This window comes from Phalacrocorax carbo, chromosome 4 (genome assembly GCF_963921805.1).
Source record: "Phalacrocorax carbo chromosome 4, bPhaCar2.1, whole genome shotgun sequence".
NCBI classification, from domain to species: domain Eukaryota; kingdom Metazoa; phylum Chordata; class Aves; order Suliformes; family Phalacrocoracidae; genus Phalacrocorax; species Phalacrocorax carbo.
The window spans coordinates 81,215,770-81,230,181 of record NC_087516.1 but is presented as its reverse complement, the minus strand read 5'-3'; the positions used below and the strand labels follow the sequence as shown (position 1 = coordinate 81,230,181).

At 65.4% G+C, this 14,412-nt stretch overlaps 1 protein-coding gene across 2 annotated transcripts; it reads right to left on the bottom strand.

Moving 5' to 3' along the window:
- Positions 1 to 7,896: 7,896 nt before the first annotated feature.
- On the bottom strand, positions 7,897 to 12,197 carry BTC (betacellulin). Of its 2 annotated transcripts, none has more exons than XM_064450857.1 (6): positions 12,069 to 12,197; positions 9,215 to 9,310; positions 8,794 to 8,911; positions 8,503 to 8,649; positions 8,106 to 8,213; positions 7,897 to 8,001 (listed from the first exon to the last, which is right to left on the bottom strand). In XM_064450857.1, the coding sequence occupies exons 1-5, from the start codon at positions 12,136 to 12,138 to the stop codon at positions 8,108 to 8,110; spliced, it is 537 nt and encodes a 178-aa protein (XP_064306927.1). In that variant the 5' UTR covers positions 12,139 to 12,197; the 3' UTR covers positions 7,897 to 8,001; positions 8,106 to 8,107. The 2 variants fall into 2 exon arrangements, with proteins under 2 accessions (XP_064306927.1, XP_064306926.1); XM_064450856.1 differs by lacking the exon at positions 12,069 to 12,197 and adding an exon at positions 9,715 to 9,959.
- Between the last annotated feature and the right edge of the window lie 2,215 nt (positions 12,198 to 14,412).

Below are 14,412 nucleotides of genomic sequence, written 5' to 3'. Positions count from 1 at the left end.
CTTCAGGGTTAGCTCGGGCCCGGGCCCGGGTCCCGGGCAGGAGCCCCGGTCGGTCGGAGCCTCGGGGGCGGCGCCCGCCCGCCCCAGGTGAGGAGAAGGGTGGCCGGGGTGGGGTGTGTGGGCGCCGCTGGGCCGGGCCGAGGAGGAGCGGCCGCGCTGCCGGTGCCCCGGCGGGAGGAGCAGCGGGCGGAGCCGCGGGTCTCTCTCGGGGCGCCGGCGAATAAAGCCCGGAGGGCCGGAGCCCGGCGCCCCCAACGCCCCAGCGTCACTTCGGCCCGGCCGTCCGCGGCCACCCGGGGCCGGGCCCGTCCTGCGGGTCCCCCCGGGCAGTTCCCAAGCACCGCCCGCCCCGCCGGGGCTCCCAATACCTCACCGGGGCTGTGGGGACTCCAGACCCGGCTGGGAAGCGAGGGGGAGGGGGGGGGCAGTCTGGAGCTGAGCAACGGGCGCCTGGGGCGAGGCTGAGCGTGGCACACTTACGTCCCGAAAGCCGAGACCAAGTCCTGCACTTCGGGGCTCAGAAATAGAGACTAAGTCAGCGTGTTAGTGCTTGGAAAACAGACACCAAATCCTGTGTGTTAGGGGCTTGGAGCCAGGCTCATTAGGCCAGTTTTAAGGCCCTGAAACTCAGACTAATAAACCATGTATTTTTTTCGGGCTCTGAAATAGAGACTAAGTCCTGTGTTTTTGGAGGCAGGCTCATGTCACCAGGTTTAGGGATCAAAAACACTGACTAAAAGTCCTGCATGGACTGGGTGTTGCTGTTTGGATTGGTGGGGCCCATCAGAACTAGAGACTAAGCCCTGGTTGTTGGGGCTTGGAACCAGCTCCCATTTGGCCCATGTTAGGGCTCTGAAACAGAGACCAGGTGCTGTTCTGGGAGTGTGTAAACCAGGCTCACCTGGGCAGCTTCAGGTCTTGAAAAGAGAGACTAAGTCATGCATTTTGGGGCTCAGAAACACAGATTAAGTCCCCCATTGCTTGGGGCTTGGTGTCAGGCTCTGAGACAGTCCTGCGTTTTTTGAGGCAGGCTCATGTCACAGAAACTAAGTCCTGCGTTTGTGGGGTGGCTGACAGAACCAGTGACTAAGTCCTGGAACCAGCCCCCATTTGGCCCGTATTAGGGCAGTGAAATAGGGATTAAGTGCTGTGTTTTGGGAGTGTGAAACCAGGCTCACCTGGGCAGCTTAGGTCTTGAAAAGAGACTAAGTCCTGCATTTTGGGGCTTAGACACAGAGTACTGCATGTTAGTGCTTGAGAAACAGAGGCCAAGTCCTGCATTGCTGGGGCTTGGACCCAGGCTCATTTGGCCAGTTTTAGGTCCCTGAAACTCAGACTATTACATCATGCATTTTTTTCAAGCTCCAAAACAGAGACTAAGTCCTGCATTTTCAGAGGCAGGCTCATGTTGCAGAAACTGAGACACAAAGTCCTGTGTTTGGGAGGGGGGAAGGAGGGCCCATCAGAACCAGAGACTAAGCCCAGGTTGTTGGGGCTTGGAATCAGCCCCCATTTGGCCAGTGTTAGGGCTCTGAAACAGGGACCAAGTGCTGTTTTAGGAATGTGAAACCAGGCTCATCTGGGCAGCTTAAGTGCTTGAAAAACAGAGACTAAGTCAGTCCTGTGTGTTAGTGCTTGAAAAACAGAGACTAAGCCCTGTGCTTTGGGGGTTTAAACACAGGCTCATTTGGGCAGCTTTAGAGTTTGAAAGGGAAACAAAACCCCGCGTTGCTGGGCTCAGAAGCAGCGGCTGAGCCTTGGGGGTTTTGGGGCTTGGCTTACAGCTTATTCGAACCTGCCTTGTGTCCGGGGCCTCGGGACCGGTCCCGTCGCCATGCCGGGGCCTGGCCGCGGACTCCCAGTCCCGGGGGCAGGGGCTCGGCCGCGGAGTCCCGCCAGCACAAGGCGCTCGGGGAGCCGAGACGCCCCTTCCTGCCCCTCACCGGCCCGGTCGCGGTCAGGGCTCATGGGCAGCGGACGCTGCTGCGGGACCTGGTCGGGGCCTGCCCGGGCAGTCGGTAACAAGGCAGCCGCAGTCCCACCGGCAGGTTCCAGCCGTTATTCGATGTCTGCGCGAAGCCGTTGGCACCCGCTCGGAGACAGAGGCCGGGGTACCGGTGGAGCCCCGGCAGAGAACATGCCCAGACGCCCGGGCAGGGCCAGGCAACGCGGGGAGGGAGCGCAGGACTTGGGCCGCTGGTCCCCGCTCCCAACGGCTCCCGACTAGGGCCGGCCCCGGAGCGCGGTTCCTCCTGCTCGTAGCGCCGGAACGGGAACGCTGAGACCGGGCCCAGGGTTGCTGCAGTCCTAAAACTCCCGGGGACGAGCCGGATCGCCCGGACTCGCACCTCGCCGGACCCGGCCGGTAAAAAGCGAGCATGGAGCGGGAACCACCCACCACCACGCGCCCGGCAGGTCTAGCCTATCGCTCAGCTCACAGTCCCGGAGGGCGGGTCCCTCCCGCCGCCCCGGTACCAACGGCCGCCGCGCTCAGTGACGGCGCTGCTCTGGCGGCGGAAGAAGGGGCGCGTGCGCGGGGCGGGGCGCGGAAGGGCGGGGCCTGGAGGCGCCTGCGCGGGGCGGGGCCGGGCACAGGTGTGCGAGTGGGCGTGGCCCAGTGCACATGCGCGGGGCGGGGCCGAGAAGAGGTGGGGCGGGGCCAGGCCCAGGTGCGGCCGGGCGGGCCCCAGCGCGCCTGCGCGGGGCGGGGCCGAGCACATTTGAGCCCCGCCGGCGGCCGGCGGCCCCCATTTGCTTGTTCGCTCTCGGCGGCGCCGGGCGCGGCCCCGCGGCGGCAGCGGCCGGGCCGGGCTCCCCCGGCGGGGCCTAGGTGAGGCTGGGCGGGGGGCGCGGACGGACGGACGGACGGGGCGCGGCGGCCTGTCGGTCGGTGCCGCGACCCCGGGGGCGGGTGTCGAGGGCCGGTACGCGGTGCCCCGGCGGCCGCGCTGCCGGTGCCCCGGCGGGAGGAGCAGCGGGCGGAGCCGCGGGTCTCTCTCGGGGCGCCGGCGAATAAAGCCCGGAGGGCCGGAGCCCGGCGCCCCCAACGCCCCAGCGTCACTTCGGCCCGGCCGTCCGCGGCCACCCGGGGCCGGGCCCGTCCTGCGGGTCCCCCCGGGCAGTTCCCAAGCACCGCCCGCCCCGCCGGGGCTCCCGGGCCTCCCAACACCTCCCAACACCTCCCAACACGTCACCGGGGCTGCTCAGGGGCTGCGGGGACTCGGGCCAGGCGGGTGATGGTGGGGCTGGGAGGGGAGTGGGGGGCTGAGCCCCGGGCTTTGGTCTCAGAACTGGGGCCCTGGTCGCTGTTTCTGGGGCCAAAGCCCGGGGCTGGGTTTGGGTGTGTTGGGGTGTATTGGGGGGTGGTTGGGAGGAGGTGGGCATTGGGGTGCTGATGGGAGGTGGGGGGGGCGTTGGTGGGTGGCTGTTGGGGCATGGGAGGGAGGCAGGTGGGCATTGGGGTGTTGGTGGGAGGTGGGGGGGCATTGGGGCGTTGGTGGGTGCCTGTTGGGGCATGGGAGGGAGGCAGGTGGGCAGTGGGGTATGGGAGGTGGGTGGCCATTGAGGCGTGGGATGGGAGGGCTGGTGGGAGGCTGTTGGGGTGTGGGAGGGAGGCAGGTGGGCATTGGGGTGCTGGTGGGAGGCTGTTGGGGCATGGGAGGGAGGCTGGTGGCTGTTGGGAGGGGGGAGGGCAGGTGCGTGGGCCCTCACCGGAGGTGGGGGCCCCGGTCGCGTTGTTCCCCAAACTTAGGGACGCTGGCATGCACCAGGCAAAATTAAACGCATGAGATAGTCTCTGGGCGAAACGGCACTTTTCAGACCTTTTTTCGTGACTGTTCAACTCTTTATTCAAGGTGTGTACAGCTACTGGGAGGGGCATTGGGCCATATTTAGACCATGTACAATTATGACAGTTCATATTCATATAGAACTTGTGACAGTGATTGATTGACGACCTTGGCAAGAAGCCAGGAGCAGTTGAGCAAGCTGTAATTGGCTGGAACTGGAGGCAGAAAGCAACTGGAGATGAAGCTAAACAGGAACAGGCATTGCAGAGGAGATGAGCCCAAACTAGAGCCAAAAACAACCGGCATCTGAAGCTTGCTGGGGTTTCTTTTGTTGGCGTTGTTCCTTCCAATGAAGCAAGAACAAGCTGGAGCCTTCAGTGCGCTGGACCTGAAATCAGAGCAGAAACAAACAAACTGGAGCTGAATCTGTGAACGAGCCAGAGCCATAAATGAGCTGGGGTGCCCGCAAGCTGGGAGAGAAATAACCAACCTGAAGCTGCAGGTGAGCTGGAGTCACAATGGACAGGAGCTGAGATGAGCTGGAGCTGTCCATGAGCTGGACCTGAAACTGGAGCAGCCAGGAGCTGAAACAAAGGGGAGCCCAAATCAACAAACACATGGCAACCCACACAAGCAAAAAAAAACCAGGAACCCGAACAAAACACACACACACAAACAGGACCCCAAACCAACAAACAAAACACAGACCTGTACACACAAAGGGACCCAAACCCCTGGACCTGAAACCAGCAGAAACAAAGAAGCTGGAGCTGTCCCTGAGCTGGACGTGAAAAAAAAAAAAGGGTGCAAAAACAGCGACCTGAAGCCATGAACGAGCCAGAGCCATAAGTGAGCTGGAGTGCCTGCAAGCTGGGAGAGAAATAACCAACCTGAAGCTGGAGCTGAAACAAGCCAGGGCTGTCCATGAGCTGCACCTGAAACCAGAGCCAAAACTGACCTGGAGCAGCCAGGAGCTGGACCTGAAACAAAGGGGAGCCTGAATCAACAAACGAATCACACACACACCACAAACAAACGTGAGCCCAAACAGAGCCGGACCAGAAACGAACAGGCCCAGACCAACAAACAAAACACAACAAATGAAAACAGCGTAAGCCCAAACCAACAAAGAAAACACACCACACACGCACAAACACAAAGGTGGCCCAAAGCCCTGACCTGGAGCCGCAGCCGGGAGCGGGGCCACGTGCAGGGCAGGCAGCAGCGTCGGCCTCAGCACAGGCAGCCCAGCTTCTTCCTGGGGCTCTGCACCCCACGTGGGTCCCAGCATGGATGAGGGCCCCTCCATCCACCTGTCCCTGCACAGGGAGAGACATGAGACTGAGCTCCTGGCAGCACGGCTCGGCCCAAAATGCCCCCAGAGCTGCTGCCCTGCAAGCCTGCTGTCTCCTGGCATGGAGAGCTCTCCTCAGTCCCCTTGGCAGCAGCCACCCAGCACCGCACACCTGTGACAGGAGGGGAAGGAGAAATGGGTATGGGACCCCAGAAATAACCTGTTTCTCCTCAGAAAGGTGAGAGAGAGCCAGGATTTGGCAGAAAACCCACCCGCCCCATGCAGCGGCAGCAGCGGCAGCACAGGCCAATGCCCAGCAGCCATGGGACCAGCACCGCACCAGTGCCAGCAGGGTCTGGGCCAGACCCCAACAGTGACCCTCCCAGCCCCCCCCAAACACACAGCACTGACCTGCCTAGCCCTGGCTCAGGATGGGCTGTGGGGATGGGAACTGTGGGGCCCCCCATGGCACCCCTCTGTGCCCACAAACTGCCACAGGGGAACCCGCTTGGTGAGTGCAGGCCCCGGCCCCGCACTCCTGAGCTCCCACCGACACTTCCCTGCCGGTGCCAGGACCCCCCTGCCCCGCAAGGACCCCATGGGGAGCCCTGCCAGGGGACCCCACCTGCCCTGCCCGTCCCTCGGCCGCCCCGCCAGCGCAGCCGGCCCCAGGAGCCGAGCGCCCCGCTCCCACCGCACGGCTCCGCTCGGCCGCGCCTCGGGACACTCACCTCACCCGGCACGTCCTCCGTGACCGGTGTTCCCCGGCGCTCGCCGCTTCGGGGCCGCGCTCCTCGTCCGGGCGCCCCGATGAGCCTTCCCCAGGCGTGGGCACAGCCACGCGGCATCGCCTGTGCCGCCAACACCTCCCGAGGCACCAGCAGCACCAGTACAGCCCTCACACCCCATCTGGCTTCCCCATCTCACCGATGGGGCTGCAGGAGCTCGTTGGGGCCCTGAAGCAGCCTCTGCTCCCGCCACAGCATGTTTTGAACTGAAGAAGAAACTTTTTAGTCAAAGCAGAACTTTGGGCTGGGCTCAGAGGCACCCCCAAGCCCCAGGCTACAACAGTGTCCAACGCTGCTGGCTACAGCCCTGGGGTATTGTCCGTGAGGGTGACGGGACCGAAGGGGTGAGGCCCAGCGGGCACCAGCTCCCCCCACACCCCCCCCAGCGGGCACCAGCTCCCCCCACACCCCCCCCAGCGGGCACCAGCTCCCCCCACTCACCAGTCCGAGCTCTCCCGGCTCCGGCAGGGCCAGCACCAGGCCAGAGGGATCCATCCTGCCGGCCGCCGCTCTGGGAAGGAGCTGGGGAGAAGAAAGCAGCCGGTGCCCGTGCCGGGGGGAGCCCGGCGGCAGGAGGGGTCACCGGGAGACCCCCAGCCCCGCCGGGTCCCCACCCGCCCCGGGCGGGCACCGGGCGGGAGACGCGGCGTGCGGGGCCCCCACGGCCGGTCGCCGGGTCACGGTTCGAGCCAGGGCTGACACCGTAGCGGAGGCGGGGGGCTGCCGGGGTCCCCCAGCCCCACGGGCCGAGCTGCGGCCGCTGCCCCCCGAGAGGGGACGCCGAAGGGTCGGTGCCGAAACCCGCCGGGAAAGTCAGCGGGCCCCGGCCGGGCACCCCCGGGATCCCACACCGGGGAGCGGGGCGGGGAGCGCTCACCCGGGGCTGCCGGGCCGGCGGGGCAGAGCCGGCAGCTCCCGCCACTGGGAAGCCGGGGTCCCGCCGCCGGCCGGCGCCCGCCCAGGGTCCCCCGGGGGTCCCGGCAAGAGCCGCCAGCCCCGAGCCGGGGGGTTCGACCGCGGGAGGGGACGGGGGCAGCAACGGCTACCTACGGGTCGGGGGGCACCGAGTCGAGTTGCGGGCAGCACCTACCGGGCAGCGCCGGGGCCCTGCTCCCGCACCAGAGCTCGCCAGGGTTGGTGGGAGAAAGGGAAAGGAGGAACCGGCCCCGGTTCTGCCCTTTCCCCCCCCGTTTCGCTCGCCCGGCCCCGTCCTGGGACCCCGCGGCCGCCCAGGGCAGGCGGGACACCGCGTCGCCCCCGGTACCTGGGACCGCGAAAGCCGTGACCGGAGCCCGGCCCGGTGGAGCCCCGGAGGAGCCGGGACACCTGGTCCCGGTGCAGCAGCTCCCCGGTCCGGAGCACGCCCGGTAGCCGCCGGTATCCGCTCAGCCCCGCGCGGGGAAGACGCGGCAGCGGCGAGAGCAGGAGCAACCGTGGCGGGGAAGTGGCCCCGGAGCCACCCGGAGGCGGGGAGCCCCGAGCCCGGCAAGGCCCCCGGGAGCAGAGACAGAGCCCGAGAGACCGGGACCGGGACCGGGACCGGGACCGGGAGACCATCCTCCCCCCCCGCCGCCGCCGCCGCCGCCGCCGCCGCCGCCGCCGCCGCCGCCGCCGCCGCCGCCGCCGCCGCCGCTCCCGGGGCCCCGACGCCCCCTGGCGACCGCCGGGGGGTTTTGAACTCTCGGAGGCCGCCGCACGGTGGCTCCCCCTGGCGGACCCGTGGAGCGGCACCGCAGCGGTACCGCCGGTCCCGGTAGCGGTGAGATCGTTCCCTGCCCCGTTGGCCGGGCCACGGCTGGGGAAAAGGCCGGGCCCCCGCATGTGGGAGGCAAAAGGGCTGGAAAATGGTGCGGGATGGGATGGGATGGGATGGGATGGGATGGGATGGGATGGGATGGGATGGGATGGGATGGGATGGGCGGGGGGGAAGAATTTGGGGTGGCATGGGTGGGCCTGACCCCCCCGTCCCTGCTCGGTGGTGGGGTGATGGCGAGAGGGGCCCCTAAGGACCATGGCGACACGTTGACACCTTTCCGTCACCCTTTTATTCAAGCCGTTGGCAATTTTAGCCCTCGCCCATCGAGCCAGCCGGTGCCGCCATCCCGGACCCGCCTGCAGGTACCTGGAGCTCCTGCGGAGAGAGGGAAGACCTTCGGCCTCGGCAGCCGCCCCCCAATGGGGGGGGTCCTCCCGTCACCCCGGGCTTGGCCGCCCCCCCCCTCCGGCCCCACGCACCTTCACGCAATGCCCGTCTCCAGCACGTCCTCGCTTTTGGGAGGCAAATTCTTGTTTAACGTCTCCATCTCTTCTGCCTTTCTCTTCCTACGCTGCTTCCGACAGTGGCTTGAGGGGAAGGGTAATAAATATAACCAAAAAAGAGAAGAAGCAGAATGAGGTATCGCAGCGCTGCTGCTCCTCCCTCCACTTGCAGAAGCTCTGCCTGGGACCACACGTGCTTTCCAGCCCCAAAGCGATGCCCCATCCACCTCCCAGCACCCTCACAGACCATGTCCCACCAGAACAGGGCAGCCCAAACTCAACCTGCCCCAAGCCAGCGGAGGTGGGCAGGATTTGCTCCCAATCCGGTGCTGCCCCTTCCCTTCCCACCCCTTGCCCCGTCCTCGCCACGTACTGACTGCAGAGGCAGGCGCAGACGATGAGGATGATGAGGGTGACGATGGCGGCGATCAAGGAGATGATCACAATCTGTCCCCGGTCACCTCGCAGGTAGAAGATGTCCACCCTCTCGCAGCGAGCCCCCGTGTAGCCTGGCTCGCACCTGCCCCGCGGCACAGGGGAGGCAGAGGGGGGGGTCCGAAAAACCGCCGTGGTGCCCGTGCCCCCCTCCTCCCACTCACCCCCGGGGAGGATGGGCACGGCATCCCTGCCCCATGCCGCCGCATCCCCGCCGGCGGTGGCTTACACGCAAGCCGGCGCCTTCTCAGCCACGAGGAAGCGGCATCTGCCTTTGACGCAGTAGTGCTTGTACTCCTCAGGGCACCTGGAGAAGTGACCCTGCTGCCTCAGCTGCGTCGCGTTCCCTGGGGGTGACAAGGACAAAGAAATCCCCCCCAACGTGTTATGGTTCTGCCTGGAGGCAGCAGCATCCCGGAGCACCCCCACGGCAGGGCTGAGCCTGGCCAGCTGCAAAGAGCCGCCAGCACGTGTGTCCTTGGCCGTGGCGTGCCAGCCCTGGCTGCTTCCCAGCTCGGTGGATGCCACATGATTACACTAGACAAAACACCCTGTCCGTCCTCCATCCCGGCCCTCTCCCTGCAGCGCCCAGCTCCCCTCCAACACCACCGGCTCCCCCGAGCGTCCTCGCGCCGGCGCGGCCGCCTTACCCGTGCAGCTCTCGGCCGCGCTGCAGGAGAGCCCCTCCATGCTGTGCCCGGCGGTGATGTTGGCATCGGCGCCCACGCAACTGGAAAACGCCAAGCCTGAAACACGGCGGGGGTGGCTCAGAGGGGGAACTCCGCCAGAGCCCCAGCATCACCACCACCGCCCCACCGCAGCCGCTCTCCCGGCTCTTGCCGGAGGGAGGGGACTGGCAAAGGGCTCAGCAGCTGTGCCCGTGGTCCCATTCCTCCTTGGCATCATCAGCTTTTCCCCCAGGGATGAGGAGAAGGGAAAGCTGGTCCCCGCCTGCCTCTTCCACCCACCAGTGCCCCAGCACGAGGGTCTGGGAGCCAGTGGGGCAGGTTTTGGGGGGCACAGCCCTGCCTGCAGGCAGCCAGCAGCCCCTTTGCCTAGGGAGAATTCAGGGAGGGATCCCCAGGGAGGCCCATCTCACCTCACTGCCCTTTTTGAAGAGCCTGGATTTCAGGGCCCCTGGAAAACGTACCAGCCATGGGAGCGAGGAGACAGCAGTGCTGCGATTCAGCGCCCACCAAAGCCCAGTTGCTTCCAGTGTGTAAATAGTAAATCCCTATTGCAACATCGCTCACTGCTGCAGCAGGGCATGGGATGCCTAGCACGAACCAAGCCAGGAAAGGGGTGACCATGCCCGCTGTGGCCACGGGACGAAGCTGAGGGCCAGCTGCATGTCACGGCGGCGGTAACCGGATCACTGGCATACCAGCACTGACTCAGCACGGCCCTGCTCCCAGCCCAGCCCTCCCCAGTGATTTTACCCCGCTGCGGTGGCACCCAGGGGAGCAGGACAGGTCCTGCCTGATGGGGCAGGGTGCTGGATGGCTCCCATGGGGACGCTGAGATGGGGGGGTGATCCCAGCCTGAGTGGGTGCACTTTGCAGCTCAGCCATGTTGAGGCCTCCTGGAGAGGGGGGAGTTTGGGCAGCTGAGCCTGGGCAGCCTCGTCCCCCAGTACCCGTTTTCCCACCAGGCCCTTCGGCACCCTGGCAGCAGCAGGGAGGGTGCTGCCTGGCCAAGCCTCCGACGTCCCCCCGTCCCACGGCAGAGACGTTCCCAGCACATGCATCCCTCCTGGCTATATATAGCCACCGCTGCGCTAACGACGTGCTTTGGGTAACAGAGCTGCAACGAGGCCAGGGCTGAGCCTCTGCCGGGGCTTCCCCACCAGTAAGCAACTCCTCCCTGGCTGAAAGAGCCTGTTGGGGAGGGGAGCGATCCCACCGCCAGGTCTGAGCCAGGCAGCGGGATGGGAGCTGCCCAGCGGGAGCCAGGGGATGAGCCACAGGGCGGCTGCCCCCCTGGGAAGCAGCTGCGGGCATGCAGCGGCACAGGGCGGGAGGCTGACTTCACCCCCGGTGACCGAGTTCGCAGCTCGGCATGGAAAGATCCCCACCAAGATGAGATCCCCACCCTTATTGCAACCAGATGCAGAGCTTTGGCATCCTCCAGGCTGGCAGCCCCTTGGCAAGGACCGCCCTGGTGGCACCCCCAGCTTGCGGGGGGTGTGTTCCTCCCCTGACACCCCGATCTCAGCACCCAGGAGCTGTGGGTGCAAAGCAACCGCATTGATTTGATGCACGGAGAGCCTGGCTCTGATCTCTAAGGCTGCACTCTTTCCCAAGCAGCCTGAGAGAACCCAGGAAAGCAGCCCAGACACCAGATTATTTCACTGGAACACCCTCCATGGTCCCCTGGGAAAACACAGATTGCAGGAGAGCAACCACCCAGGGCATTGCCTGGCCTGATGGGCACCCCAGCCCCAGAACAGGTCGGCCACCCTTGATCTCCTCCTGCCAGCACAGGTTTGGCAGGTTTTTTGCTGAGTATTGTCACCAGCTCTGCCAGAGGGCCAAACCCAAACTGCTCCCAGCGGAGGGGAAGGCTCCCCCGAAACCCCGGGGCTGGCCCTCTCTGCCGGTGGGGTATCACCAAGCATGGCTGCTGGTCAGCCTTACCTCCGGCTATCTCTTGCCAGCCCTGAGCAGGCAGCTGCAGGCAGCTGCCTGCTTCGCCCACCTCCCACACACTTAGGCACTGACACAGGGACAGTCACGCACGTGCGGAGTAGATACTGGCTCCCCCCCTCGCATCCCCCGTCCCCAGCGCTGCCAAGGATGGCAAAGCACAGGTACTCGGGCATCCATGCGCAGTGTCCCATCAACAGGTGGTAAAAACATCCCAGCCCCACTCCAGGGTCCAGCCAGGACACCTTGGCCCCAAGGGGTTCAGGGATTTGGAGCCAAGCCAGCGCATGCGTGGGGGAGCACTGGGATGGGGTGGTGGTGGGGTACCAGGATGGGAACTGGGGGCACATGGGGGAGCACTGGGATGGGCGCAGGGAAGCGTGGGGGAGCACAGGGACAGGACTGGCTAAACACCAGGCTGGGCATGGGGGAAGGCGTGGGATGGGATTGTCCGGGGGACAGAAGGAGTCACCGGGATGGGACTGGAGAAACACCAGGGTGAGCACCGGGATGGGACAGGGACAGCATGGGGATGGGGTGGGATGGGGTGGGGATACGGGGGATCAGCGGGATGGGATGGAGTGGCACCAGGGCAGGCACGGGGGAGCACCGGGATGGGGCCGGGAGGCAGGTGGAGGATCACCGGGATGGGACAGCGGCAGCACCGGGACCAGCTCGGGCTGGGGCAGAGCAAGGACGGGGACGGGACAGGGGGTGACACCGGGCCGGGACGGGGGGGGAGCACCCGGCCGGCGCCGGGGGTGCATCCAGCCGGGCAGGGACAGCCCGGGACCGGGACCGCGGCGGGGCAGGGGTACCCCGGTGCCGAGCCGCGCCGCCTCGGGTGCCCTGTGCTTACCGGAGGCGAGGGCCAGGCAGAGCAGCAGGGTACCGGGGCCGCCGCCCGGGGCCGGGGCCGCCGCCTCCATACGCGCCGCCGCCGCCGCCTCCGCCTGCCCGGTGCTCGGCGGCTGCGGCGGGGCGGGCCGCGGCGGGACGGGGGCGGCCGCTGCCAGCACCGCCGCCCTCCTCCTCCTCCTCCTCTCCTCCTCCCCCGGCTCCTACACCGCCGGAGGCATCCCTTGGCGGTCCGGGGGTGCCCTCCCCGCCTCCCGCCCCGGTGTCTCCCCGCACTCGTGTTTCCCCCCCCTCGTGTTCCCCCTCCACTCGCGTCCCCCTCTCCCCACGCGTGTCCCACCCATGCATTATCCACGCTTGGGCCCCACCTAGCCCTCCTGCCAGGAGCAGCGAGCCCAGGAGGCGTCAAGTAGATGCCTCGCCCCAGCATCCCTGGGGATTCGGGGAGCAAGGGGGTCCCCCCCATCCCACCCTCCCTCCAGGCATTCCCCTCCCCAGAGGGACAGAGGGCGTGCGGCCGGAGCCCAGCCTCACCTCCCCAGAGCTATTTATCCCTGGCCGGTGTGTTATGAAAAGGGAGATTTATTCATAGCAAGCTGCTAATAAAACCCTCCCAAAGCCCTTGGCAGGGAATGACGGCAGCTACAAATTATTTTGTGAGGGGCTGTGCCTTGGCACAAGCCTTCTGCACGCTGGCCTTGGGGATTTTTTTTTTTGCTTTGGGGTGGCTGGGAGGATGTTTCTGGTCCGCCATGGGATGTCCCGAGGAAGGGGAGAGCCCCGCAGTGGTGAAGGTGTCCCCCAGGATGCTGGCATGTCCCCTCCTGGCATCTGGGGATGCTCAATAGGTGCCATGAAGTGATGGTATCCTGGCTCCAGGGAAAGCAAAAGAGCTTCGCCTGGCAAAGAGGAGTGCAGGCAGGGAGGGGTGGCAGGGCTGCTGCCTGTTCGGTGTCATTACAGGCATGAAATAAGGGGGGGGGGGGGGGCGGGAAATGAAAGACTGGAAAGAACGGGTGACCTCAAACCACAAGCTGGCAGCTATTAATGCAAGCGCTGGCAGCCACCCAGCCATGCCATTTGGCCACTGGCCAGGGGTTGAGCGAACTCTTGTGGCCCTGGCCAGCCAAAAAACCCAGCTGTAGGCTCCGGCACACCGGTACTGCCAGCCCCTCGGCTCGTGGCCACCCCGGCTCCCCGCCAGCGGCAGGGCGAGAGCCCAGCCCTGGCCCCCCGAAAGCAGGCAGGGTGTGCTAAACCACCAGAGAAACGTTGCAAAGCTCTGGTGGGGACAGCAGGGACTTGGGCAAGACCGGGGAAACCAGCGGCTGGCACCTGGATGTGGCACGGGGCCACCCAAGTGGAGCTGGATTCATCCCGGTGGGGTGGGCCAAGGCAGGGAGCAGGCAGCAAAATCCCTTGTGCCCACCAAAAGAAAACGGTCTCCCTTCAACATCCTTCATGTCTGGATAAAATTGGGGATGAAAAGCATTTTAGAGAGATTTAAAAATATCTGGAGCCCCAAGGCACGTCACCAGAGGCAATGGTTTCCCTTCTCCAGAGGGAATGCGCAAGGGCTGGCAGAAGGTATCTCTGAAAAGGGACCTCTTGCTGGCCGTATGTCCTTTGCTCTCACTGTTGCTGTGAGTATCACTCCTTCCCTGGGGGAGGCTCAGGGACCTGTGTGGCCAGGCAGATGTCACCCCCAGATGTGGCCAGGCAGAGCTAGCCATGCCACATTGACCAGGCAGGTGGGGCCCTGCTGATGAGAGCAGGCAGATGTGGCCACGACAATGAGACCAGAGGTGGCCACAGAGAGGTGTCCAGGTGGTTGAGACCAGGCAGAAGTGATCAGGCAGAGGTGGCCCTGTTGAGATGACCATGACAATGAGTCCAGGCAGAGGTGGCCATGTCGACGAGGCGAGGAACAGGTGGCCAGGTAGAGGTGACCGTGCTGATGAGACCACGCAGAGGTGACAATGCAGGTATGGTCCTGCTGAGGTGACCGTGTCGATGAGACTAGGCAGAAGTAGCTAAGCTGAGGTGGCCATGCTGATGAGACTAAGCAGAAATGACCAGGCAGAGGTGGCCCTGCTGAGGTGACCAGGCAGAGGTGAGGCAGATGTGACCATGACAATGAGACCAGGCAGAGGTGGCCATGCAGGTGTGGTCCTGCTGAGGTGACCATGTTGATGAGACCAGGCAGAAGTGACGAGGCAGAGGTGACCCTGGTGATGTGGCCCTGCCAATTAGTCCAGGCAGAGGTGATCAGGCAGAGGAGGCCACGGCGGTGAGGCCAGGCAGATGTGGCCATGCAGGGTGACGCAGATGTGACCATGCTGATG